Source organism: Anomalospiza imberbis, chromosome 20 (assembly GCF_031753505.1).
Source record: "Anomalospiza imberbis isolate Cuckoo-Finch-1a 21T00152 chromosome 20, ASM3175350v1, whole genome shotgun sequence".
Lineage (NCBI taxonomy): Eukaryota > Metazoa > Chordata > Aves > Passeriformes > Viduidae > Anomalospiza > Anomalospiza imberbis.
In genome coordinates, this window is record NC_089700.1 from 8,063,741 (window position 1) to 8,087,660 (window position 23,920).

The 23,920-nt window shown below is 41.8% G+C and overlaps 1 protein-coding gene and 1 long non-coding RNA gene across 2 annotated transcripts in view; one reads left to right on the top strand and one right to left on the bottom strand.

Moving 5' to 3' along the window:
• Nucleotides 1-214: 214 nt before the first annotated feature.
• Nucleotides 215-1,578, bottom strand: LOC137485853 (uncharacterized). Its single transcript, XR_011005476.1, has 2 exons — nucleotides 1,348-1,578; nucleotides 215-1,279 (listed from the first exon to the last, which is right to left on the bottom strand). It is a non-coding gene; the product is annotated as an uncharacterized lncRNA (long non-coding RNA).
• A 454-nt stretch (nucleotides 1,579-2,032) lies between these two features.
• ULK2 (unc-51 like autophagy activating kinase 2) overlaps nucleotides 2,033-23,920 on the top strand; it is a 36,673-nt gene continuing 14,785 nt past the window's right edge. The window contains exons 1-15 of the mRNA XM_068210599.1: nucleotides 2,033-2,740; nucleotides 3,929-4,021; nucleotides 5,257-5,298; nucleotides 13,618-13,650; nucleotides 14,018-14,054; nucleotides 15,476-15,649; nucleotides 16,739-16,812; nucleotides 17,340-17,441; nucleotides 17,787-17,845; nucleotides 18,148-18,230; nucleotides 20,205-20,255; nucleotides 20,641-20,726; nucleotides 21,322-21,493; nucleotides 22,386-22,446; nucleotides 22,667-22,759. Of these exons, the coding sequence (XP_068066700.1) occupies nucleotides 2,648-2,740; nucleotides 3,929-4,021; nucleotides 5,257-5,298; nucleotides 13,618-13,650; nucleotides 14,018-14,054; nucleotides 15,476-15,649; nucleotides 16,739-16,812; nucleotides 17,340-17,441; nucleotides 17,787-17,845; nucleotides 18,148-18,230; nucleotides 20,205-20,255; nucleotides 20,641-20,726; nucleotides 21,322-21,493; nucleotides 22,386-22,446; nucleotides 22,667-22,759 (1,253 nt within the window). The 5' untranslated portion in view covers nucleotides 2,033-2,647. The remainder of the gene's footprint in view (nucleotides 2,741-3,928; nucleotides 4,022-5,256; nucleotides 5,299-13,617; nucleotides 13,651-14,017; nucleotides 14,055-15,475; nucleotides 15,650-16,738; nucleotides 16,813-17,339; nucleotides 17,442-17,786; nucleotides 17,846-18,147; nucleotides 18,231-20,204; nucleotides 20,256-20,640; nucleotides 20,727-21,321; nucleotides 21,494-22,385; nucleotides 22,447-22,666; nucleotides 22,760-23,920) is intronic.

A 23,920-nucleotide genomic window follows, 5' to 3' on the forward strand; every position in this document is an offset into this window, starting at 1 on the left:
CCTGCCGCTCCCGGCTGTTTGTCCTTGCGGTGCTGAAACAAACCTGCTCCAGGGCTCCAGCCCCATTAGGAGGACAAAAGGACATGAGGCAGTGCTGCTGCCGAAGGGAAATGTGTCGGGAAATGTGTCTCGGTTCGCAAGTGGGATGCAGAATGGGTGGCTTAGTAATGGCTGTTGTGACTTTTATCTGCTCAAAAGGCATCTTCTGAATGAATTTGGTTTTCAGCTTCCCTAAAATGTAGCTCGTGACATTGATTTTGGGGTGAGGATACACGCTGACGCTGAGAGGATTAATACTGAAGTGAGAATTGGTGGATGGCAATAAACAACCAGTTCTGAGGGAAATTATTTCTATGAATCAGAATATGTAACACATGGAGGCTTGTGGGCTTTTTCCTGGTTTAAAGGGGCACTGTGAAGCGTATCACAAAGTGTCTGTTACTACCAACACTTTAATTTATGATCAACTTGCATATTTTTGCATCGCATTTATTCTTTCCAGAGGGGTGTGCTGAGCTGTTGAAATTATTGGTCAACTCCACTTTTTCGGTGTTGTTAGGGTAGTGCCATGGGTGGATTTTGGGTGGGAACTCAAAACTTCACCAAATACAGGAAGGATTCAGTTTTGAGGGGTTTTAAAGCCCATTGGTTCTTTTTGGCACAAAACAGATTTCTTAGGATTCCTCTGATAGCTTAAACTGTCCTTCATAGAGCTGTCAATCCTTCCTTAGGAATCTCTTGCTGGATATTTTTTACATCTAAGTTCGTTGTCTGTGGAGAAGTCTTTAGCTGAGGAGGTCCTGACATGGCACACGGCTCCAGTAGTGCTTGGTTTGGAGCGTTGGAAAGCCAAAGGAGATAAGTGAGGAATGGGGAGAGGCCCAACTGCAGAACTCTTTGCTCAGTCTCTATTTTGATCTGGTGACACTGAAAGCAGAGCCTGGGTCACGTCAGGGAAGGCACAGCACAGCTGTGTGGGGTCAGAGGGGTCACACCCTGCATCCACTGGGGCCCGTGGGGATACTGGGGAAGCCTGAAAGGGTCTGAAACTGGGATGTGGAGGTGGTGTGATGGAGAACATGGGTAGAGAGGGGAGGAAGAGAACAGTGAGGAATGGAACGCAGAGGAAAGGAGCATAATTATGTGAACCTGGAGGTGAAGGTCAAAGGCTTCATGTGACTGTTGAAGGGTGGCGGGTTGGGTTTTTTTAATGTTTGTACGTGCTGTAAACAACCCCAGGGTGATCTAAAAGTGCTGGGAGGCAGGGGCTGTAACTGATCTAAAAGTGCTGGGAGGTAGGGGCTGTAACTGATCTAAAAGTGCTGGGAGGCAGGGGCTGTAAATTACAGGCGTTGTTCTCCTTATACAGGGAGCAAACAACTCGAAGTGTCTTTGGCTCACAGCACTTTGTATGTCTGTTCCTCCACTGCCTCTCCATTCATTGGAATTCCTTGTTTCAGGTTTGAGGGAGAGTCTTGCTCACTACTGGAGCAGGGACAGGGCTGAGAGTGTGTGACCTGGAGGTGCCATGTAAACCGTGCCACTGCCTTGGAAACCTGGAATGATCCAATACCTACCTTCCCACTCTGGCTGCTGACTGTCCCAGCTACTGTCCTGTGCAGCTCCAGTCCTCCCTCTTCCCCAGGTGGCTCCTCAGCGTTGTCCTCACCGGCGGGTGCGCCTGAGGCGGCCGAGGAAAGGGCTGAGGTGATGGCCGGGCGTGGCGGGCTGAGTTTGGCCTCTCTGCCCCGGCGTGAGGGCAAGGGTGTGCCCAGGGGCCTGGGTCACTGTCCTCACTGACAGGACGACCAGACCGGCGCCCTGGAGCTCTGACGGGACGGGTGCGGGGCCGGGAGGGGCTCGGCGGGGTCCCCGGAGGGCTCGGGGCAATGGCCCCGCTCCGGCCCCGCTCTGAGGCGCTGGCGGCGGAGGGTTACCTCAGGTTACCCGGGGTGAGGCACTCTTTGGCCGCCGGCGGAAGCACCCGAGCGCCCGGGCCTGCGCACTGCGGCCTATAAGAGCCGCGGGGCGGTGCAGAGGGCCGGGCACTCGCAGCCGGGGCTGGCCGAGTGCGGATGTCTGTGGAGGAAGTAGTGGGGCGGCAGGAGCCCCGGGAGGCGCTGGCGGCCTGAGAGACCCCCGTCCGCACCCTCACTGCTTCCTCCCCTCTCGCGAGGGCTGCGGCGGCGACAGCGACAGCCATTCCCGGAGCCGTGGGCCGCGCCTCCCCCCGCGTCGCTGGATGCTCTGGGGTTCGGTCCCTGAGCGGGGCCGCGGCGCTGGCAGCCCCCGCTGTGGCGGGGCCATGGGGCCGGGCAGCGGCAGGGCACGGAGCCCCCTTCCCCGCTGAGAAGGCCCCTCGTCCCGGCGCCGATGCCGCGCTGTCCCCTCACACCCGACCCCTGAGATTCCTCTCTTTCCCCTCCCCATGCCCGACGGAGCCCCTCGCCTCGGTGACGCCCTGCAGCAGCCCCGCCGGCCCGGGGGTCTGCGGCGCTATGAGAGGAGCTGCCCCCGCCGCCGGGGGCAGCCAGGACCGGGGCAGGCTCCCACCCCGCCGCCGGCTGCCGTGAGGCGGCTGTAGCTGGAGGAAGAGCCCCTTTGTTTTCCCTCCGTCCTTCCCGGGGGCTTCATGCCCCGCTGAGGGATGATGGAGGTGGTGGGGGACTTTGAGTACAGCAAGAAGGACCTGATAGGACACGGAGCCTTTGCTGTGGTCTTCAAAGGTCGCCACCGCAAGGTAAACAGCGACGGGCTTCGCCCGCAGCCGGAGCGGGGCTGGTTACACAACCTGGGGCCGACAGGAGCCCCTCGGGTGGGTGACAGCTGCGGTGGTGGTGGGCGGGTTGTGTCCTCTGGGGAGTTTTGACGTGGTTTGGGTGTTCGGGGGGAAAAAAGAGCCGAAGGGAGGTGCGGGCTGGGCTGAGGCCCGCGGCTGCCCCGCGGCCCTGAGCCGGGATCCGGCCCCGGCATCCATAAACCCTTTATTTTTTCCCTTCCCTCGACCCCACCGCCTGTCCGCGGTCCCACCGCTCCTCCCCGCTGTTGGCAGCTCCCTGCCATAGCGGCGAGGGGAGAGTTGCAGCTGTAGGGGAGGCTGAGCCCTTTGTTTGTCGGGAGGGTCATGTTTATCTCGCTGGATAACGAGGGATCTAATGGAAAATTGTCTCCTTTGGGGATTGGCTGAAGATTTCTTAAATTCAGAGGTGTCTGGTTTCCTGGCGTGACTTGCTCATCACTCCGGATATTCATAGTTACGTTATGGTTTCTTGATGCTGTGAGTTTATTCTGGTGCCTAAAGAGCTTTGCTTTCCAGAAAACAGCCCTTGAGATTTAGCATTTTGGAGGATTAAGGCAGAGCTCACGACTTGGAGAGGCACGGTGCAGTGATTTTGGGGTTAAAAAAAAAAAATAATGAGAAAGGGAAACGGAAACTTTAAAGGCCAATGGAGGTGCTCCCACCTCACAAATAAATAGCTTATTTTTGGATAATATATAAATAGACAATATATAAGCTTGCTTAAAACAGAGGCGGTTCTGTGCAGTTTTCATCTGCAGAGTATAAAAAAGCTGAAAATGAGAAGTCCTTAAAGGACAGTAAAAGTAACTTGATCATTGTGAGAGGTCTAAAATAGCAGATATATAGCACTGCTACCAAAAAATAAATGGGGTGTGATTACTTTTTTTTTTTTTTTTGTGCTTTGGAATCCATTAAAATGCAGTGTAGCCGAAGCTGGATTTTAATAGCTGTCTAAGCTATTGTGGAATGAAATAGTTCTTGATGGTGTCACATGATGTAGTAATAATTGGTGGGTAGAAGAGGGGTCATCTTGCAACTTTTTCTCAGTGTTTTCCTAGATAGTTGTTAGAGGATAAAAGTTAAAAAAAAAAAGTAAACTAACAGTATTTTTTTTTTGTTCACTTCCAGAAAACTGATTGGGAAGTAGCCATAAAGAGTATTAACAAAAAGAACTTGTCGAAGTCACAAATCCTACTTGGAAAAGAAATAAAAATCTTAAAGGTATGTTAATTTGCAGTGATTTTTAAAGCTGCTTTGCTTGAAAAGAAAAGAGACTTCTGACCTAGTTCATTCCAGGTCATGGGTGGTGTTACAGTAATTGCTGTTGTGCTGTTTCTTTGTTAGGGATCCAGAAATAAAAATATTAAGAAAAACAGAAAAAAAAGTCTTTAGTTCTGGAAATGTCTCAGAACAGGTTGTGAGCATACTTTTGCAGTTAAAAATAGCAAATTGTTGTGGAAGCTGTCTCTGTGCTTTGCTTATTGCACATGTGGAAGACTTTGTCCTTCAGGATGGCCAATGAGGCACCTTTTCCCAGCAGATCGTAGCTGAGGGTGAAGCATCAGTCTTTGATCTTTCTTCATCTTTTTTGCTCAAAGGTGCCTTGAAAGCTGAAACCAGTGAGCTGCCTTTAATTCCTGAAGCAGCTGCCCACTTCTGACTTGTGATAATTGCCTTAAAATGTGGAGTGTGGCTCTAACAGAGGAATTGTAATGGGGCATCTTTCAGTTTTTCAGCGTTATTTTATGAAACATCTCCTTGGGTGGTCATTTAGCATTCCCTGCTCTCCAAATTTCACATCTCATTTCACACAGCTTTGCAGTAATACTGAGTGCTCCTTTCTTCCCATGTTTCTGAGCTTCTTGAGATACATCACTACCTTATATACATATTATATTCTCATTTATTTATTATATACCAGAATTAGTGCTGGGTATATTAGTGTGTTGCAAGTACTTAACTTTTAACTTTTGTAAGTTAAAAATTTTGAAAAGTTTTTTGAGCATCTACAAATTATTCATGAGCTGTCCCATGGATTTTATTTAATGTTTTTTGGTTTGATTTTCTTTGTATTAAAATAATAAGGTTGATTTGAACATGGTCTAGTTGGTTACTTCACCGAGTAAGAAATTGTGTAAGAGTAGGAAATTAAATCTTGTCAGTTTTCAGTGCTCATTAGAGGATCTTGTGCTCTGGTACTTTCTGTAACAAGTCACAGACATGAAGTTCTGGAACCAAATGTTTTTATGACCTCTCAAGATAATGCCTAACTTCCTTATCATGTAAATATTGTCTAAACAGCTGGGGTGTCCTCTAAATTCCATCTGATCATCTTAAAAAGAGTCTCTTTGATTATCACCAAACCAGCATTATCGGCAAATTCAATTAATAATAATAATAATAGTAGTAATAATACTAATAATCTTTTTCCATAATACAAATATTTTGTTTTACAGGAACTTCAGCACGAGAACATTGTAGCTCTTTATGATGTCCAGGTAAAATATATTTTGATGCCTTTTTTTCATTAAAATGAATTTATGAAAATATAATCAATATATATAATATATGCCAAGTAGAAGATTTTAAATGGATTTATTTTGATTGGATTGAATCTGTTTTGTTGCTGTCATCAGTTTGAAATTCAGCAAAAACAAGTGGCAGCAAGAGCAGCATCTTGGGGATTTGTGTGACAAAGAAATGTGCTGTTCAGCCCTGTGTCACAGTGAGGAGGAACTGAAGGAAGTAGAAAACCACAGTCACGTGTATCTGTTGCCTGTGTGTCCAGAAGGACAGGATACAGTGCAAAAAGCCAAGCAGACACTTGGATCTTTTCAACTAAATTCCTTCAGATTGTCTTCCTCTCTTTATTGCCAGGGTCCTGCCTGATGAGGTGGAGGAGTTGTTCTGCAGCCTGTCTAGGGGAGTGTGTTCTGCTTAGGAAGTACATTTTTGTATCCTGCCAGTGTGGAGCAAAGCTAAATAAGACATGAGGTAGCTCCTGCAGCCATTTGTTCTGCTTGAATAAGAAGTATACATTTATCTCCTGGGCTCAGTCCTGATTTTAAATACAGAGTTACACTGCTTTAAAAAAAAATTACTGAGAAGTACCTTTGGGGCATTGCATAGTCAAAGCAACACAAAATAAAGATTGTGACATTCAGTCTTTCCTGTCTTTACACGTGCTAAAAGCTTTTAGTTTGTGTGGATGTGTATCTTTTGCTATAGAGATCTGTGTTCATGTGACAAAAATTAGGTGGGCTCAGGATTTCTAGGGCTGTAGGACTCAAGTGACTTTTGGTACAAAGCTGAGATGTTCATGTAGCAACTGACTGTGCATCAGAACTTCTAGGTTCTATCTGTAGACTGTTCTTCCTGGATCTTGACTTCAACATCTTCATTTTGAATGATGTTATCTGCTCTGAGAGGGAAAGTATTGTCTGTGCTTCTTGACAAGACCAGGTTTTCCTGAGCATTGCTAAGTGGAAATAATCTCTCATCATCCTAAATTTAGTATGTCCAGACATCTCAAAAGCAACTGGAATTGTTGACTGAGGGTGTTGGTGTGTGAGTAAGCAGCTGAATTTTAGATTTATCATTTACTGTTGTTCATACATGAAGGTTCCTTAGTCAGCTCTGCAGCTCAACCTGGGGGTAGTGGATTAGTTAGGTATTTTGATGATTTAACATCTGAGCTTTGGAGAGACTCTTGTTCTTTTGATTTATGCACAAGGAAAGAGACTAGAGAGTCCTACAGTTGTCTATGGTTTCTTTACCTGAAGGGTTTTTATAAACATAACTTTTAGGCTTTTCTATTCTGCCCCAGGAAAGGGTGACAGGACCTCTTGAATGATCAGTGCTGCTCCATTTGAGAAGGGGATGTTGCTGCTTGTCACCAACTATTCTGTTTAAAATGAGCAGTTAAAGAGAAGGCCAAACGTGTGTCCTGTACCTTGATATATTTCAAATACATTCATAGCAAACACAAAGCTTGGCAGCAGGATGCTGCTTCTACAGAAGGAATTGCTTTGCAAAATATGGTAGAAAGAGTGTGCCACTTGCACAAATAAGCTTTTCCCTTTCTGCTGTGTTTGTGAAGTGACAGACATCATTACCTTCTGTGATTACATTAATTTATAACCCAGCAAGAATGAACACTATGCAAGGCATTCACATGTCTAGTAGGCTGTTACACCTACTAATTTTCTGTAGCATTTCATGTTCTAGCATGTCCTGCCCTTTTTGTTTGCCAGGGTATTGTGAACACAGTGATACAGTCCAGCAGATAAGGCTTTAGGATTTCAAGCTATTTCTAAGTTTACAGAAGCTATTTTTTTCCTCAGTGCTGGAGCCAGTGGAGTCTGTGTCACAGTAGGAAGTTCTCAGTGTGAATGGGAGTCTGTTTTATTTTTGTAGTTCTGTTGGGCTGAAGCTTTTCTTAACCTTAGGCAGTTTGAAATCAGAAAATGCTCCTGTTTCAGATGCAGTTTGACAGATCGTGTAGCTGAATAAGTCAAGAGCTGATTGTTGCTCTGAGTTTTCAGACAGAAAAGATGGTGTGCAATGAAAGTGCCAAAACTAAGTGAAAAAAGTGTGAAATTGATTGTGATCAAGGATAAATACTTTCATATCTCATAATAATAAATTAATGGCAGTATTTTAGATTAAAGCTGTATCCCTGCCTAGCAATTTGGAATGTATCTTTTGAGAATGAATGTACAGTTATTTTATGTATTGCAAAAAGCTTAATTTGAATTGATTCTCAGGAAGTAGTTAGATTCCTTCTCCTTCATGTCTCTTCATTTATGGTTGTGTTCCTGTTGCATGAGCACTCACCCAAGTCAGCATAATAAAGACAGATACACCATAAAGGTTTTAATTAAATCCAAGAAGAACTTATGGGCCATTCTGCTGATTGTGCATGAACATTTTCAGACCTTCTCCACTGCTCATCCTTCATCTCCTGGGAATACCATTTTGATATGTTATTAGTGTGTCTGGAGTTCAATTACTAGAAGTGCCCATTTGTCTGGAGCCACACCCCAGTGAACTGCTGTGTGTTAATGGTGGCATAAAAATGTTTTGTTCGGCAGCCAGCAGGATAATTGCCCGTGATTTCCGTGAGGTGGACGTGCAGCTCTGGCAGGTTTGAGCTGCAGATAAGCATTTTATGTAAGCAGAGCACTCCACTGCTGTTGGTGCCACCTCACAGGGCTGGGGAGCTGCACACACCAGGGTGTGGAGGCCATGGTGCTAAAGCTGAGGGAACTTGTAGAGATGTTTAAATAAAAACCCTCCATCTGTGAGAGACGAATGTTTTTTAGCACTAGGGCTTTGAAAAATAGCTCACCTCTCCAAGTGAAATGAATTTTTCTGTGAAATGCTTAAAAAAAAACTCAGATACAATAGATGGATAGCAAGAGAGACATTTTTCACTTATCTTCTTGGGCAAGTGTTTGATTGTCTGTCATTCAAGAATAAAAAGCTCCCAAAACTCTAACATGGTTTAAGGATGCAACTCAATTCCCATGATGGTGCTGTGGGATGTCATTCATCCTGCCAAAGAAAATCAGTCTTGGATCCTGTTAATTGGAGAAGTGGAGCCACTGTTATTCAAAAGCAAAAGGAGTCTAAAATAGCCTCTAACTTACCATTGTAAAATACACTGAGATCCTTGGATAAAGTATTCCACTGAAGTGGAATGAAGGTATCAGTAAGTTATTTGGAATGTTCTATATTTAGGACATGAGTTTACAGTTTTGTGCAGTTCATGATCCCAAGTGTGTGCTGAGTAGAACAAATCTCTTACACAGTGCCAGACAGTGCCTGTTTTAGCAAATAATTTAATTCAAAACCTCTCTAGAATGTCAGTCCTCAGAATGGAAGCCTGTAATGTATCTTGGAGATAGCATTTTAGGAGAGTGAATTAATGTCCTCACTGTATGGAGTCTGAAGTTTGCTATTTGAACAGTAGTTTAGTGAGAACTAATTTCTAGAGTGTTATTGGAGGAAAAGTATCTGGATAAAATTATTTCTTGTCTTAGCTTGTTGGTACAGAGCAGACAAAAAACCTGCAGCTGCTTCTGCTGTCCTTGGAAGCAGAGAAAGCCAGTGGGAATGGAGCCAGAAATCCTTCTGGGTCCTACAGCTCAGCTTTGTTGTACACAGGGAGCCCAGGAGTTCTTACTAGGGGTGCTGATGGGAGGAGCTGTTGTTTTAGCAGCAGGAATTAAATACCTCTGCTTTACCCAAGGACTCCACTTGGTCTGGTACTATTGCATGTGTTTCTTGAGATATTTGCTCCAGGCATCCTGTAGGTGCTCCTGATCTCAGTGTCTCACAGCTTTCATTGCCTCCACAATCCCAGCAGAACAGAGGGTGTCTCAATATCTTTATTTTTGTCCCCTCAGCTCCTTGCTTAAGGCCTCTGTGTTTGTCAATATCCATCCCCTGTGTCTGTGTGAAAATAATCAAATGAGAACATGCTGTTCAGATAAAAGAAAAATCCTGCCCTGTAGCAACTGTAAAGGTTTTGAAACACTACCTGGCAGCTGATACCAGCTGAAAGGTTGGTTATGACAGTGCAGGAATTATGCCAGTGTAAATGTTGGAGACAGCCAGGATTAGAATTTGTTGTGCCCCACAGAACCAGAGTTGGAGTTACTACACAGGCCTTAGCTTTCCTGCTGTGCCTAGATCCTGTAATCTGAATTTCAGATCTGTCTCTGAAGAGTTACTACACAGTATTTTGCTTACCTGCTGTGCCTGGATGCTGTAATTTGAATTTCAGAACTGTTTCACGTGATTTTTTAGTACAAAAGTGTGCTGAACCTTTGTGCTGAGAGCAGCTGTGCCTTTCCTTGGTGCTGGGCAGCAGAGCAGCCCCTTTCCCCACCTCCCATATATTGGTTAAATACAAGCATTTCACTAACAGCAAATGGATGATCCAGTTCTTGTGGTGCATTTCTCCATGGCTGATTGCTCTTTTATGTGAATAATTGGCAGCATGCACCCTGTTTGAATCCTACAGGCACATGTCAAGTGACATTTAGTCTGAGATTTAACATTTTGTCAGAATTAACAAAATGTTCAGTCCTTGGGGTGATAGGAGCTGAGCACTGAAGTTGCTGCTGTGTTGCACTGACAAAGTAAACCAAGAGTGTCTGTAATACAGAGAGAAACAGCCTTTAAAAGATCTGGACCTGTCCTTTTTCATTATATCATTAGAATTTTTGCCAAATGTATTTAAAGCCAAAAAAAGAAATGTGTTCCTGGCCAAAAAAAATATATCCAATATAGCACAAATTAACATAGCAGAAAATTAATCAGGTAACAGCAGTGCACAAGCTGTCAGGTTAACTCTCCTGCTTTGGGGACTCCCATCATAAACTGCAATGAAAAAAAACCTATGCAAGTGAAAAGAAGAGTAACTATTTGCCACAGTTTCTGCTTTGGGAGCTCACTGAGCTCTTTGCAGACCTTCAGCTTGTTCTAAAGGAGGACTTGTGAACCAAAATGACACCTAGGGAATGTTTCTCCCAGTACTCCAGAGATCTAGCATCAGCTCTTGGAAGTAACCACGGATGTTTTGACTTCTTTTTCAATTAATGTTTTTTAAATGGAACCACTGTGCTGAGACTGTGATTCAAGCTGGAGCTTTGCATCCCCCAAGACAACTGGTGGAAGCAAGTTTTGGCAAATATGTTGCCTCTTAACCTCTTTCTCTTAGGTTTAATTGTTTACCTTTCAGAATTGTAAATTGGTTTCCTATTGGCCTTTGTTTGCAAGTAAAACCTAGATTCAGAATAAAAAGGAGCAAAAGTAGGTTTTTATCAAGAAAACTTTCATCAGGAAAAAAAGAGTTGCTGGGCAGAACTGGTAATTGTTGCAACACCAGCAGATACTTGTTTTACTTATTTATCTAGGTAGAAGTGTAGGTCAGAACAATTCCAGCTGCACTAATTTTGTGATCTGTACATCAATGCAAATTGCTGAAAGCTTTGTTTCAAGAGGCAGTTTAAAATAACTTGCTAGATCAGCTTTATTCCTGAATGTTAGATCTGAAACATGCTGGTTTTCTAATCTTTCCTTTTTGAGCACTTTGCTCTGTGTAGCAAGTCAACAGAAATCACAAGTCTGGGGAATGTTGATAGGGAGAGCTTTATTGTTTAGCAAAATAATTTAGAAGGGCAAAATATGTCTCCAGAACTGTCTTGTCTATTCTGAATGTATTCCCAAAATGGAGATCACATTCCCAGTCAGACTGGCCAAGAACTCTAAGGCAAAATTTGAGCAGCTCTGAAGGGTTGAACAAGTTCAGCTGTTTTGAACTAAAGCTTGTGTTGGTGGGATATTGAAAAGTGTTTGGTTATGAGTTCAAGTTGGGACAAATTGTGGTTGGGGAGGTTGGTATCAGTTCTGTGCCAATTATTACTTCCTCACTATGAATTGGAGAGGATTTTTGAGCATGGGAAAATGACTTTGTGGAATCTCTAATCTGCTCTGCTGATTTATTAAAAAAGGATTTTCTAAGCTACATTAAGGAAACATGCTCTGTTTCTTACTGTGACTTTGCTTGGTGACTTGATTTGTTATTTTTCATCAAGAATATAAATTAAAAAAAAAATTCTATTTGAGGGCAATCCAGTGTGGTCTGCAGAATTGACTTTCTAAACAGGTTAGGGCTGGTTCAACAGGGCAAATCATCAGCTCTGTGTTTCTGGAGAGAGCAGTTCATTTGAGAGGACTTTGTTTCCAAGGGAATCCAGCAAACACATCCTCTTAGTTCTGTGATGAATAAATGTCTGTCATGAGCTGAGCATTACATGCTGCTGGTTTTGTGCGGTGGAGGCTCTGACACCATGGAACATCTTTGTGATTCATGGGATTGCAAAGCTGGGGTGGAAATCCGGGAGCTGAGCTGCTTTCTTGTCGCTGGAGAATGGACATTTCCTGCATCGTAGCTGGGTTGTTCTTTTCCACATCACAGCTATCCTTTAAGGGAAGTGATCCTCAGTTGGCAGAGTTTTCAGTTTGATAAATTGGGATCTCAGAGTTGCTGTTTGGCATCTTTGGGATTCCTAAAAGACAGCTTCTGTCTTGGAAGGTATTGTTGCAAAGGAACAATGCAGAAAGGAGCAATTCTATATTTTCAGCAATTTGCAAAGCAAGTAATTACGAATGGGTTTTTTTGCTTTGCTGTATGCACTGAGGTTTTGAGGTGTTTATAGGAATGTAAATTATGGTTCATGTTGGCCACAGCTATTGCAGAAACATTGAACAATTGAGACTTCCTGAAATGTGATCTGCTGCTGCTTTAATATTCTGTATTGGTGAATTGGTGTGTTTGCTTGCCATTCCCAACAGATTTGACTCATACTCCTAGATACTTGCTTTCTTTGAAGCTAATTTCCAAATGTAAACAAATCTGCAAAATGTGCTTGATGTTTCGGGCTGGAAAGAACCTCAAATGCATTTCTGTTACGGACATAAGTGACTAAATGCTTCCCAAAAGTGAAACAGGCTAATACAGTCTTGAATGAACCTCAAACCAGCCAGTTCATCTTGAACTGTAATTATTACCGTTATTTGGAGTTGTCTGGATGTCAGTGTCTTTGATGGGTTGTGCCATCCCTGAGCTCTGTGCTGTGTGAGGTGTTTAGGATCATTGGTTTCTCTAGCCTGGGCCCATGGGCCCATTTTTGCTTTTATTTCTCTTTTTCAAGCTTTCTAACATAAGCTGTTAGTGAGCCCTTGACAATGGCACCCTGGCGGTAATTTTTGCCAGAGAGGTCAAATTGAGCATCTGCTGGAGTGTCAGTGCAAGCACAGAGAAAGGTGGCTGAGTTCACAGGGTTTATTTTGCTGTGCAATGTCCCTTTTGACTTTCTTGCGACACTTTAGCAGAATTTAGTCAGACTATCTGCAGTCCCACTTCCCACTGGGGCATGTGCCTGGCCTTGTCTGGTGCCATTTCACTTTTTTTCCTTCAACTGCCTTAAAAGACATATGTCCCCTCAGTCTGTCAGCCCTTGTTTAAGTTTATTTTTAAAAGGAAAGGGAGGTAGCACACTGTGTAACTTAAAGCATCATCCTGTTTACTGTACACTTCCCTTAGTTTCCTTCCACTTCTCTTTGTGTTCTTTCCTTTCAATCTCAATCAGCTCAGAGGGAGAAAAAATACTTTTGCTTTATAAAAACCCTCAGAATCTTCAACTTTGTAGGCCCAACAGAACTGTCTTGTGCAGGAGACTGTGGAAAACAATGTTGATTATTAGCACAGATGTGTCAGGCCTTTCTTCCCTCACACAAAAGAAATATTTGGAAACAGGATGAATGTTTTTGTTACAGCCAGCTTTAAGCACAGATTTATTTTTGTTACTGGATTTGTGAAATGTGTAGGTAATTTACAGTAGAAGTTGGGCAATCTGTCTTTCAGGAACTTTTCCCCAATTCCAAGAGAGGGAATTGAGGTTGCAGAGAGGTCATGGGAGGTCAGTGCTTTGGAAGGTCTGAGGAGGATGGACACAGCTCCCAGCTCTGCCATGAGGAGCATGGCAGGGATGAGCTTCTGCCAAGGGCTCACTCAGGGAGACACTTCATGGAAGTATTGCCTGGTGGTTTTATGGTTTTGCGTATGAAAATATTTTTGGAAATGTAAAATATCTCATAGTGGAGAATCAACATTTTTGCTCTGCTCTGAAACGGTGACTTTACATTAAGGTGTCTCAGTGATGGGAAAATCCCATGTTACACTTGGTTAATGCAGGTACAGACTTTGTGTTCTCACATTGTAAATCGGTTTTCTTCTCTTTTAGGAAATGCCCAATTCTGTCTTTTTGGTCATGGAGGTATGTGTTAACATGTATGTTTCTGGTTGATTTTAAAGACTTTTAGACAAAACTGTACCTTTGCACAGCTGCAAACTAACCATGGCTTGCTAAAACAAACTATTTTGAAAAAGAAATTACGAATTTCCTATGCCCCATTAAATTTATCAGCACTGTTTGTTTCATAAATTATTCAGTTTCATGTTATGCTACTGTAAATGTGGATGAAATGTGACACCTCGAATTATTAATTACAAATAATTGATAAAACAATTTTAAGGCAAACAGCTGGAAGGGATCTAATTTTCATTAAAAGATTACAAAGTAGAAATGATGTAGCAGATGTTTTAGTGCTTGTATTTTGAATAAAACCCTTTGTTTTTAACAGTACTGCAATGGTGGGGACTTGGCAGATTACTTACAAGGTAATTGATTACTGTATTTCCCTATTATTTTGCTTTATGTGTTTATATTCTGTATTCCTCACAGCCATTGGTTTTTTCATCATTGGGATTTTTTGGCTTGTGCTTTAAATTTGGGTAAATGAATGTGATAATACACGGACAGAAAATGCTTTTTTATTTTTTGCCACAGCTGAATGAAACATTCCCTTATTTGTCAATGAGGGAGAAGCTGTAGTTAACCATCTGAAATCAGCATGCTGAAAAAATGTGTGGGTTTCTATTTCGAAAACTGCATTTTGGGGGCTGTTCCCAGTGTTTTTATTCCACCTGTTTTTATTTTCTGAGATGTGAACTTAAAAACACTGATTTACTTATATAATAATGCTCTGAAAAAGAGGCAGTGCTGGCTTAAGAGAGATTTTCCAAGGCTCTGCCCAAAGTGAGGACAGAATTTCTAAATCATGACAAATGGATTCTTATTCCAACCAAAATTTTGAGCAGAGATGTTAATCTTCATATTTTTCCTGATGAAAATATTCTACTTGCCCTTGTATCTCAGTCTGTTGAAGGAATCTTTTTTATGCACAGCTATTGTTATGGTAACTGTGTGTATTAAAAGCCTAATTTTACTTGCCATTAAAACCTTTGGAAAGACTCAGACAGTGAAATCCAGCTCCTGTGTTCAGAGCTGTTTTTGGGCTGCAGAATGAGATAATACCTTCAGAAGAAACTTTCAAAAGTACATCTCATTTTTTTCCTTTCAAAATAAGTTTTCTCATGGATGAAATTTCTGAGCAGAGTGGTTCTCAGCATCCCCATAAAGAACAAATTTTATGGCTTCAGGTCTTAACATAATTTTTGGATGCACTTAATGTGAAGTTCTTTTATTTTCTTGCTTCCTTTGCCTTTTTAGCCAGTTTAGGATTTCACGGAATCACTGGGTTGGAAGAGTCCAACCCAGCCCCAACACCTCACCTAAACCATGGCACCCAGTGCCACATTCAGGCTTTTTTAAAATACAGGGGTGGTGATTCCACCACCTCCCTGGGCAGACCATTCCAGAACTTTATCACCCTTTCTGTAAAAAACTTTTTCCTAATATCCAACCTATATTTCCCTTAACGCAGCTTGTGACTTATTGACATTTAATTTGAGATTTAATGGCAATTGAGATGCTACCAAGTTGAATAAACCACTGGAAAAACAGATGATTCATAGTTCTGTAGCTGCTCTAAAACTACGGTGATGTCTATATTGTTGAGAATATTTACATTTGTAGAAAAACACTGGAGACTGGACTGTAATTCATGATGATTAGATTATTACTCACTTTGTTTTCAGCCGGTCACCATGAAGCTGATTGCTTTTACCTAAAGATACTAAAAAATAAAGATACTAAAGATACTTTTTCTCCCCTCTGCTCCTGTGTGTGTCACTGCCAGCTAAGGGGACTCTGAGTGAGGACACCATCCGAGTGTTCCTGCAGCAGATTGCAGCAGCCATGCGGATCCTGCACAGCAAAGGCATCATCCACAGGGACCTCAAACCCCAGAACATCCTGCTGTCCTACGCCAGCCGCCGGAAATCCAGCGTCAGTGGCATACGCATCAAAATAGGTACATTCTCCCTCCCTGGTAGGGGAAATCAGCACTGTTGGGTTGTTCCCCTCCCCAGAAATGTCTCTCCAGTTCAAGCCCTGGATATGGAGTGTATTCAATTGATGCAAATCACACAGCAAGTCAAGAATGATGAGCTTCATGCTGTGCTGCATTCTCAGGATAAAAAAAAGATTGAATCATAAAAACCTGTTTGATTAAATCTGCAGGACAAATCTATTTAGCTGGTGTTTCTAGTACCAAACTGTTTTAATTAGGCATAAATCTAACTTTTGAAACTTGGAGTAGCCTTTAACCCATTTCAAAACTCTGTGTATGCAAGACTCCAATTGCAATTCCAGCTGTTTTCTTTCTTAGTGGTAGATCCTCCTAAGGGTTATTTGAGAGGTTTAGAAATGAAGGTTATGACCTAGAAATGAAGGTTTTGGCATGGCAGAAGGGAAGTTTGGCCTTGTAACAGGGAAGAGATGTCAAATATTCAGGATACTATCAAACTTCTCTGCAGAGGCCACTTCAGGAGTTTTAATCACTCCTTGTTATCTGTTAAGTGTCTGTTTAAAGCGACCTTGTTTTTAACGAGTTCATTCCCATGCTTTTGCTCAAAAACTGCACAGGGAAGACAAAACTTCTTCCCTTGCTGTCCTTACTTGATAACTTCAGATGCTTTGGCCTGCATGGAAAATTCAGGCACCTGAAACTTGACTTCTTCAGCTTGTACCTGATGTGATTTCACTGCAGGCAGATTGTATATTCATCACTCTTAATGAGCCATTTATATTTAGCCAGTGACTTTAATCCTTTCCTGCTGACGCCAGACAGGCTGTTCTGCAGCTGGGGAGGTGCCTGAGCAGCAGTTTGTGCAAATGATGTCACTGCTGCTTCTTGGCTTGCTCATTTGAAAGATAATACATTATTCTTTCAGCATGACAAAGATTCTACTATTCCATGTAGCTGGCTAGATATGAAACCTGTCTTTTTTCAATCCCACTGTTAATTGTAGCAGATTTCAGTCAGAGGCAGGTGATTTCTAGACTGTAAAAATTTGAAAATTATCTTTCTCTTCATTGACCAAGGTTGTTCTTTACACAGCTGACTTTGGGTTTGCTCGTTATCTGCACAGCAACATGATGGCTGCAACTCTGTGTGGTTCCCCTATGTACATGGTAAGGGATATTTCATGTTATCTTGCTTGTCTCAAACATTTTCCTGCCAGAACAAAATAATTGACTGCTTGCAGATGGGCAAATGCCTCATGTTGCTTTACAAGGATCAGGGACAGAGTGCAGTTCCCCTTTCCATAATTTTACTGCCTTTTTTTTTTTTTTTTTTCCTTGGGTTTTGGAGACCATGATTGTTCTAATCAGAGAGACATCAAACATTTCTTAGTGGCCCTTTGTCCAGAAGAAGAACAGCAGAAGCCAAGTAAATAACGTGTCCCTCTTCTTCCCAAACATGCTAGGTGCTGGATGCTTTCTTCAGAACATCAGCATTTCTAGTTTCTTTGTGGTTTTGAAACTCAGATTTCATTTTAGATGGAGCTGGTATCTCTCAAGCCATGTGATGCACATGCAAATGTTAATTTTCTCTTACCATGAAGTGGTCTCTGTTAATACTGCTCTGACAGTAGATTCATATTGCTGTGGCTTTCCTTGTGTTGTTTTCCCTGCTGAGACTTTGCTGTTCTTTCCAGGCCCCTGAAGTGATTATGTCTCAACACTATGATGCTAAAGCAGACCTGTGGAGCATAGGAACTGTGATTTATCAGTGTCTTGTTGGAAAGCCACCTTTTCAGGTAACACTTTTCTTGCCTTTTCCCTCTTCTCAGTCTGAAGGACATTCCTGGGGCTCTTGTTTCTAGTCAGGAAAGCAGAAGCAATTGATGTCTGAGTGTTGGTGCTGCAAAGGCTTGAGAATACCAAGGGAGAAGTTATTTATGCTTAGTCTGCATGATGAGTGTGTTCAATCCAGAGGAAATACATAAATAAGGATCCTCAGTGCTGAAGGCACTGTTCTGCTTGGTGTTTTCTCCTTTAATGCCCATATGCAAAAGTCTCCTTTTTGTGTATGTGTGCTTAGGAACAAAAGCTATTTCCTCCATGAAACCGAGCTTTAATTAATGTACATTTTTATTTGACAGGCCAATAGTCCTCAAGATTTGAGAATGTTTTATGAAAAGAACAGGAATTTGATTCCTAGGTATGTCACCATGGCCTTTCCTGTCACTTACACTTGTTGATTGAACACTTTTTCATCTTGGGGAATGCCTGGGATTCATTTGCTGTTGCTGTCTTTGCAAGGATGTAGTGTGACATCAGTGAATCACATTGCATCTTGCCTTCATTGTACCTAGCTGAAACTAAATGGACTAAGGCTGTAAAGCACAGATAGTGATGACTTAGGGATGTGGCAGAATGCTGATTTCCTGAAATTCAATGTGCTATGCATTATTCAATGCCTGCATTACAGTTAATGCATGTTTTACTTCCTCTTGTGTGCAGCATTCCTAGGGAAACCTCAGCTTACCTAGCTGACCTGCTCTTGGGCTTGCTTCAGAGAAACCAAAAGGATAGAATGGACTTTGGTATGTATTTCTTTTTTCCTCTTGCTCTTTTGACTTTCCTTGTTAGTTGTATTCATGTGACCAGAATAATTATCTTGACCTTTTGTCCACAGCCAATTACATGAGAAGTGAAGTGTTTTTTTTTTCTTCTCTGTTTTCATAAAGAAGGCAGAGTAGCTAAAACAAATCTCTGGAAAACTACTGTCAGTATTAAGAGATGCACATAAATAATGACTTTATTTTTGCGTAGTGAAATATAAATCAGTTTAATTCTTTCAGTTGTGTCCTTTCCTTCAAGGATTTACTGCTATACCTTAAACTTCATGTTGAAGTCTTATTTTTGCTACTTTAACTGGTGTTTTAGCATCAGACTGGGAGCAACCATTTCTGATCTCCATGTAGTGGAAGAACCCACTTGGGAAACACACTATTGAGCAGTTACAGCTTGATTAATTCTTCTTAGCTGCATCTTGTATGTCATGATATTCATGCTGCTTATTTAAATTTTATAGCACTACTTGTTAATGCAGTTTTATCACAGCTGCCAGGAAATATTAATCTTAAAATTTTAGTTCAGATCCAGAAAAAGCTCACGATAATTGGGTAGAATGTGACAAATTATATTGGTCAGTATATAAATCTCTACATGTAGGAGAAATAATACATCACAAACATGGACTGTGAGTAATTGATTCCACTCTGCACTCTGGGTGTGCTGATCCCTATAGTTTCTTCAAACATGGGAAATTCACTGTATCACTTGTGGTGGTGGGAGAAAGCGTTTGTGCTTCGAAAGAAAAATAGAAAGCAGAATGGCAGGGATGAAAGTCATGTTTTCCTTGGCTGAGCCACTTAAAGGGCCTCAAAGGGGCTGCTCTGGAATGTGCTTAGCAAAGGGAGTGAAAGGGAGAGTTTATAGCAGAGCCCAGTTGCCTGTTGTTAAAGTAAAAATAGCACTGGAAATGTTGTTGATCTTCCAGCAATATGAAGTAGAACAGCAGGTGTTGTACAAAAGCTGGAGAGCACCTGATCCCTGTGTTCAAGTGAATAATTACATTGTTCAGGCATTACAGCTGGATTCCTTCCCTTATCGGGTCATGGACAAAAGTGTTGCTGAAGGAAGGGACATACTGCAGGCCTCATTCTTTCTTTTTTTTTTTTCCTCCTTGTTATTGGCTTATGTCTGAGACACAGCATTGTTTTTCCTCCAGTGTTAGGACATTAAAGTTCACCCAGCTCAGCAGCTGGCTCCCACCAACCCTTAAATTCCCTGAACCAGCTGAACACTGCTCCTTGCAGAACAAAACTTTCCATGTAACCTGGTGGCCAGCTGGTTATGCTCAATTAAAAGTGCCTCAGCATATCCATTTACAACAAAAGCAAAGTATTTCTAATGTAACAACAACGAGTTCACTGAGGGATTTATTAAAGAAGGGGTGTCTAATTCTGCTTTTATGCCATGAACTGGCTGCACAGGTCGTGTTCTGCTGTTGGGAAGTGGAAAGGAGAATGGCTCTGCTGTGATTTTTTTTTTGTTGCCACCTAAGGTGTAGTATTAATGGCTTCAAAAATAAATGTCAATCCTTGGGAAAGGCAGAGCTGAAAATACTTTCAGTGTCTCATGTGAAAAATGCTCACTGTTTTGAAGAGCAGACTAAAATTGAATTACTACCACAGAGAACATAATTTCCTCAGCAGTATAGGCAGGTTTCTTGTGTACATGGCTTTAAGTGCAGTCACAAGATTTCTTCTAGTGATTCAGACTGATTTGCCTTGCTGACTGATGTTTGAAGTTATTAAATTGATTCTTGTTTCCTTTCCAAACTCTATGGCAGCACATACCATAGAAAGCTTTAATCTTTTATAAGCTCTTCACCCTCTGGCTCTGCAGTGTTGATTCTGGGAAGACAACCATTTATCACCATCTGCAGTATAGTCTATAAGTTCTGTCATTTGTACATCTACTCACAATGGTGGTTGTTTCTTGTTCTACAGAAGCATTTTTCAACCACCCTTTCCTGGATCATGTTTCAACAGTGAAAAAATGTAAGTAGTTGGTTGTTTTGGTTTTTTTTTTTCCACTTATTTGTGTAAATGATGAATGTTGTGGGCTGGGAGGGAGAAAGATCTGCCAAATATCACACTAAGTGTTTATGAGACATTTTCCTCAGCCTGCCTGTTGTTGTGCTCTATTATGAGCCTGAGTGTTGAATCCTTTCTTGTATTATGCCAGACTGAAATGTGATACTTATTTACTTGTTCTTTTGACGTTTGCACTGAACTTAAATACCCTCGTGTGATTGAGGATGTGCTGTTCTTATAAGCTGTCTAAGGGCTTATGAATGAGAAGCAGTGAGGAAATTTGTTTGAAATTCAGCCTTTTGAAGTCTTAGTATCTTTTTTTTTCCTTCTCTGGGTTTTTCTCTTCTAGCTTGTCCTGTACCAGTGCCCACATACCCAGGCTCAGTCTCTGGTAGTTCCTGCGGTAGCTCTCCTTGTCGCTTTGCTTCTCCTCCAGTAAGTTCTGTGTTACACAGCAATCTCCAGAAAATACTTTCTGTAATGTTTAGCCAAGAATTCATGAATTTTTAAAGTCTTTTAATACTTGAACACTGTAAACTGTCATGTTTAGGAGCAAAGAGCAAGGAACACCCTTGTCTTTTCCTTAAATACCATTAACAGTTTGGTGCTCTCTTGTTCCTTGTGTTGTATCTTCTGGGGGGTTTTGTTGTTCTTTTTATTCAAGGTATAAAAAAAACCCATGCAAATATCAAATGCTACAGAGCAGCAAATCTTCAGATATTCTGGTATGGTTTGCAATGTAATGACTGTTAAATTTTGAATTGGCCCTTTTGGCTAAGACCCCTTATTACAAACCAGTGACTTCCAATTTTATGTGACATTTGGAACAAGTATATCTGCATCACCAGGAATGATTGAATAAATCCCAGTTGTTTAAACTCACGGCCTAATCAGTATAGAACTGTCTAAACTGACACTACAGGGTTATCCAGTATTTGAAATGTCATAGTTCAAAAGCATTTCTACTTTGTGAATCACTGGATTTACAGTGGGTTTTTGTAACTTTCTTTTTCCCACCGCCCCCTTCCAGTCTCTGCCAGACATGCAGCACATTCAAGAAGAAAATTTGTCTTCCCCTCCACTGGGTCCTCCTAACTATCTTCAAGTCTCTAAAGACTCTGCCAGTACCAGTAGCAAGAACTCCTCTTGTGACACAGATGACTTTGTTCTTGTCCCACACAATATCTCTTCAGACCATTCATGTAAGAACCTTTCATATTTTTACATCTCAACCCAATTTTCATTCATAACACACTTCTACCTCCTGTTGTTCTTTGGCTCTCTTTGCTCTAAATGTGTCAGAATTCAAATTTAAATTAATTTATGTAGTTTGATTCCTCTTTGGAAGGAAACTCTTTGGTACTACACATCCATCTGGGACATTTTTATCTTCAATTGAGCAGACAAATATGCAATAGGAGTGGTTTAAAGTCATGGAAAATAGTGGGACTTGGCAGTAGAGGAAGAGATTCAGTTGTAAACAACTGCTGATAAAAGACCCAAGGATCCTCTTGGAATTCTTTGTGGAAGCAGGCACTTTGTTTCCTCCAGACTCACTGAATGTATAGCTCATGCTCTAGAGCTTTAAATAACAGGTGTAGGTAAAAACATAAAACACTTCTAACATGAAAGGTAAAACATCAGCCTGGGCTTATACAAAGGGAAAACTTGGATGTAGCACATTTATGACATGGTCCCAACCTGAATTGCACAAAGTCAGCTAATTTCTGGACGGTGCCACCAGTTGTGGTAAATATTTGACTAAATGACTGCCTGAAGGGTTTCTGCCATCCATTGTTGTAAACATCCCAGTGCTGATACCTTGTACTCCTAAACAATGGAATTTATTTCAAAATTATTAATATGGCAACGACCCACAAACAAACAGCAAAATAACTTGGCGAAGAACTCCGTTCCCCAGTTCCATTTTTGTTTGGAGTCACATTTGAGATATTTTCCTACACAAAACCTTTTGTGGGAAGCTTTCATATATTCACAGAAATGTTGTTCTCTACAACAGCAATATGGAAGGTCTAATTTTTTTTTTCTGATTCTGCTTGCTGACGTGGGTTTTCCATGTGTTCCCTCCTGCAGATGATATGCCTTTGGGAGCAGCTGGCAGGCGGGCTTCCAGTGAGTTCTTGATGTGTGGAGGGTAGGTGTGCTGAGCTTCTTCCAAAAGAAACCTCTTCTTCTAAAATTGATGCTGCAGCTGCAGAAGGGTGTTCTGGGCTTTTGGCACTGGGTTGTCATAGCTCTGTGTACTTTCTGAAAGATAAACAAGAATTTAATTTCAGTATCTAAACAGCTTGAATTCAGGAAGTTTTGCTGCCAAGTGAGGACCTGTCTTTTGACAGTGGTTTTTGTTTTCACAGGCAGTCACCATTAACTATTTCTGGAAGCTCAGGAACTGTACAGAAACCATCCACAGCCTCTTCTCGAAGTGCTGCTTCTGGTACAGCTAACAGGTGTGTGATGTGGCCTTAGATTCTCTGCTATTTTATGGGTGTGGCTTTATTTCTTTCTTTTTTTTATTTGTGAAACGGGACTAAAATAGAAGCCAGACCTCTTTTCTCCAGGCTTTCTACCCTTCATGCCTTCTCTGGTGCACCCCTGAAAGATTTCCTTAAGGAGTTGAGAGCATTCTTTGTCTGTTTCAATTCTGAGCTGCTTAAAAGCAGAAATTTAGGGACATAGCTGACTTGTCTTTTTTGGTGTTGGGAAGCACAGCACAGCCTTCATGTAGTGAGTCAAGAAGTTGAATGAAGATACATTTTACAAAGTGGTTGTGAGAGAAGAGGAACTTTGAAAGCCCAGATTGCTGTGAATTTGTGTCTCGTGGCTGGCTCTGTTTGTCTGCTCACTGGGTGTGGCTTTTGTGCAAGTGATTGTTGTGAATTTCATGGTTGTGTCTCACAAGATGCCAAAGTCACATGAAGGAGCTAAACATGTATTGCAGGTTTTCCATCAGCAGGACTGGTAATTAGTCCTCTTTCTTCCTCATGGCTGTAGGCTTCAGTTTCTCCTGGTTTAAATTAGAACTGATTTTCATCAGTGGGGCCTGAAATCTTTCCTGTGTTACACTGGAAAATGTAAGGCTTAATTATGGTGTTAAACTACTCATGGAATATCCAAGAATTTGTTCAAGTGATGAATTTCATGATGTTTTCAGTACAGACAGAAAGAGGATGAGTGGCTAACTAGGGAATAAAGCTAAAATGTTGGGTGCATTTTTTGCTTGTGCCAGTGCTAGAGGGCTGCAAGTCAGCATTATTTGTTTAGAAATGCTTGTCACAAGAGTAGTTTGTTACTTTGTGCTGATCTTTGTGCAGTTGGGGAAATCTGCTGACAGGGGCTGTCGATACAGCTTTTAACCTCATGGTTTATGTTTAAGGGCAGATAATGGGGATGGTTTGCCTATAGAGACCCATTTGCTCTGAATTGGCCATCTACAGTGCAGTATAAATACACTGTTCTTTCCTTTTTTAAGTTGTGTCAGGCAGAGTTTTTAGAGTTAGAAATGTTATGAAAATATGCCAGTTGTGTTATCTGTACATTACTAAGAGCTGAATGCTCCCGTGATCAGAAACAGGTGCCTATGTTCACACTCTGTACTATAATAGTTTGAT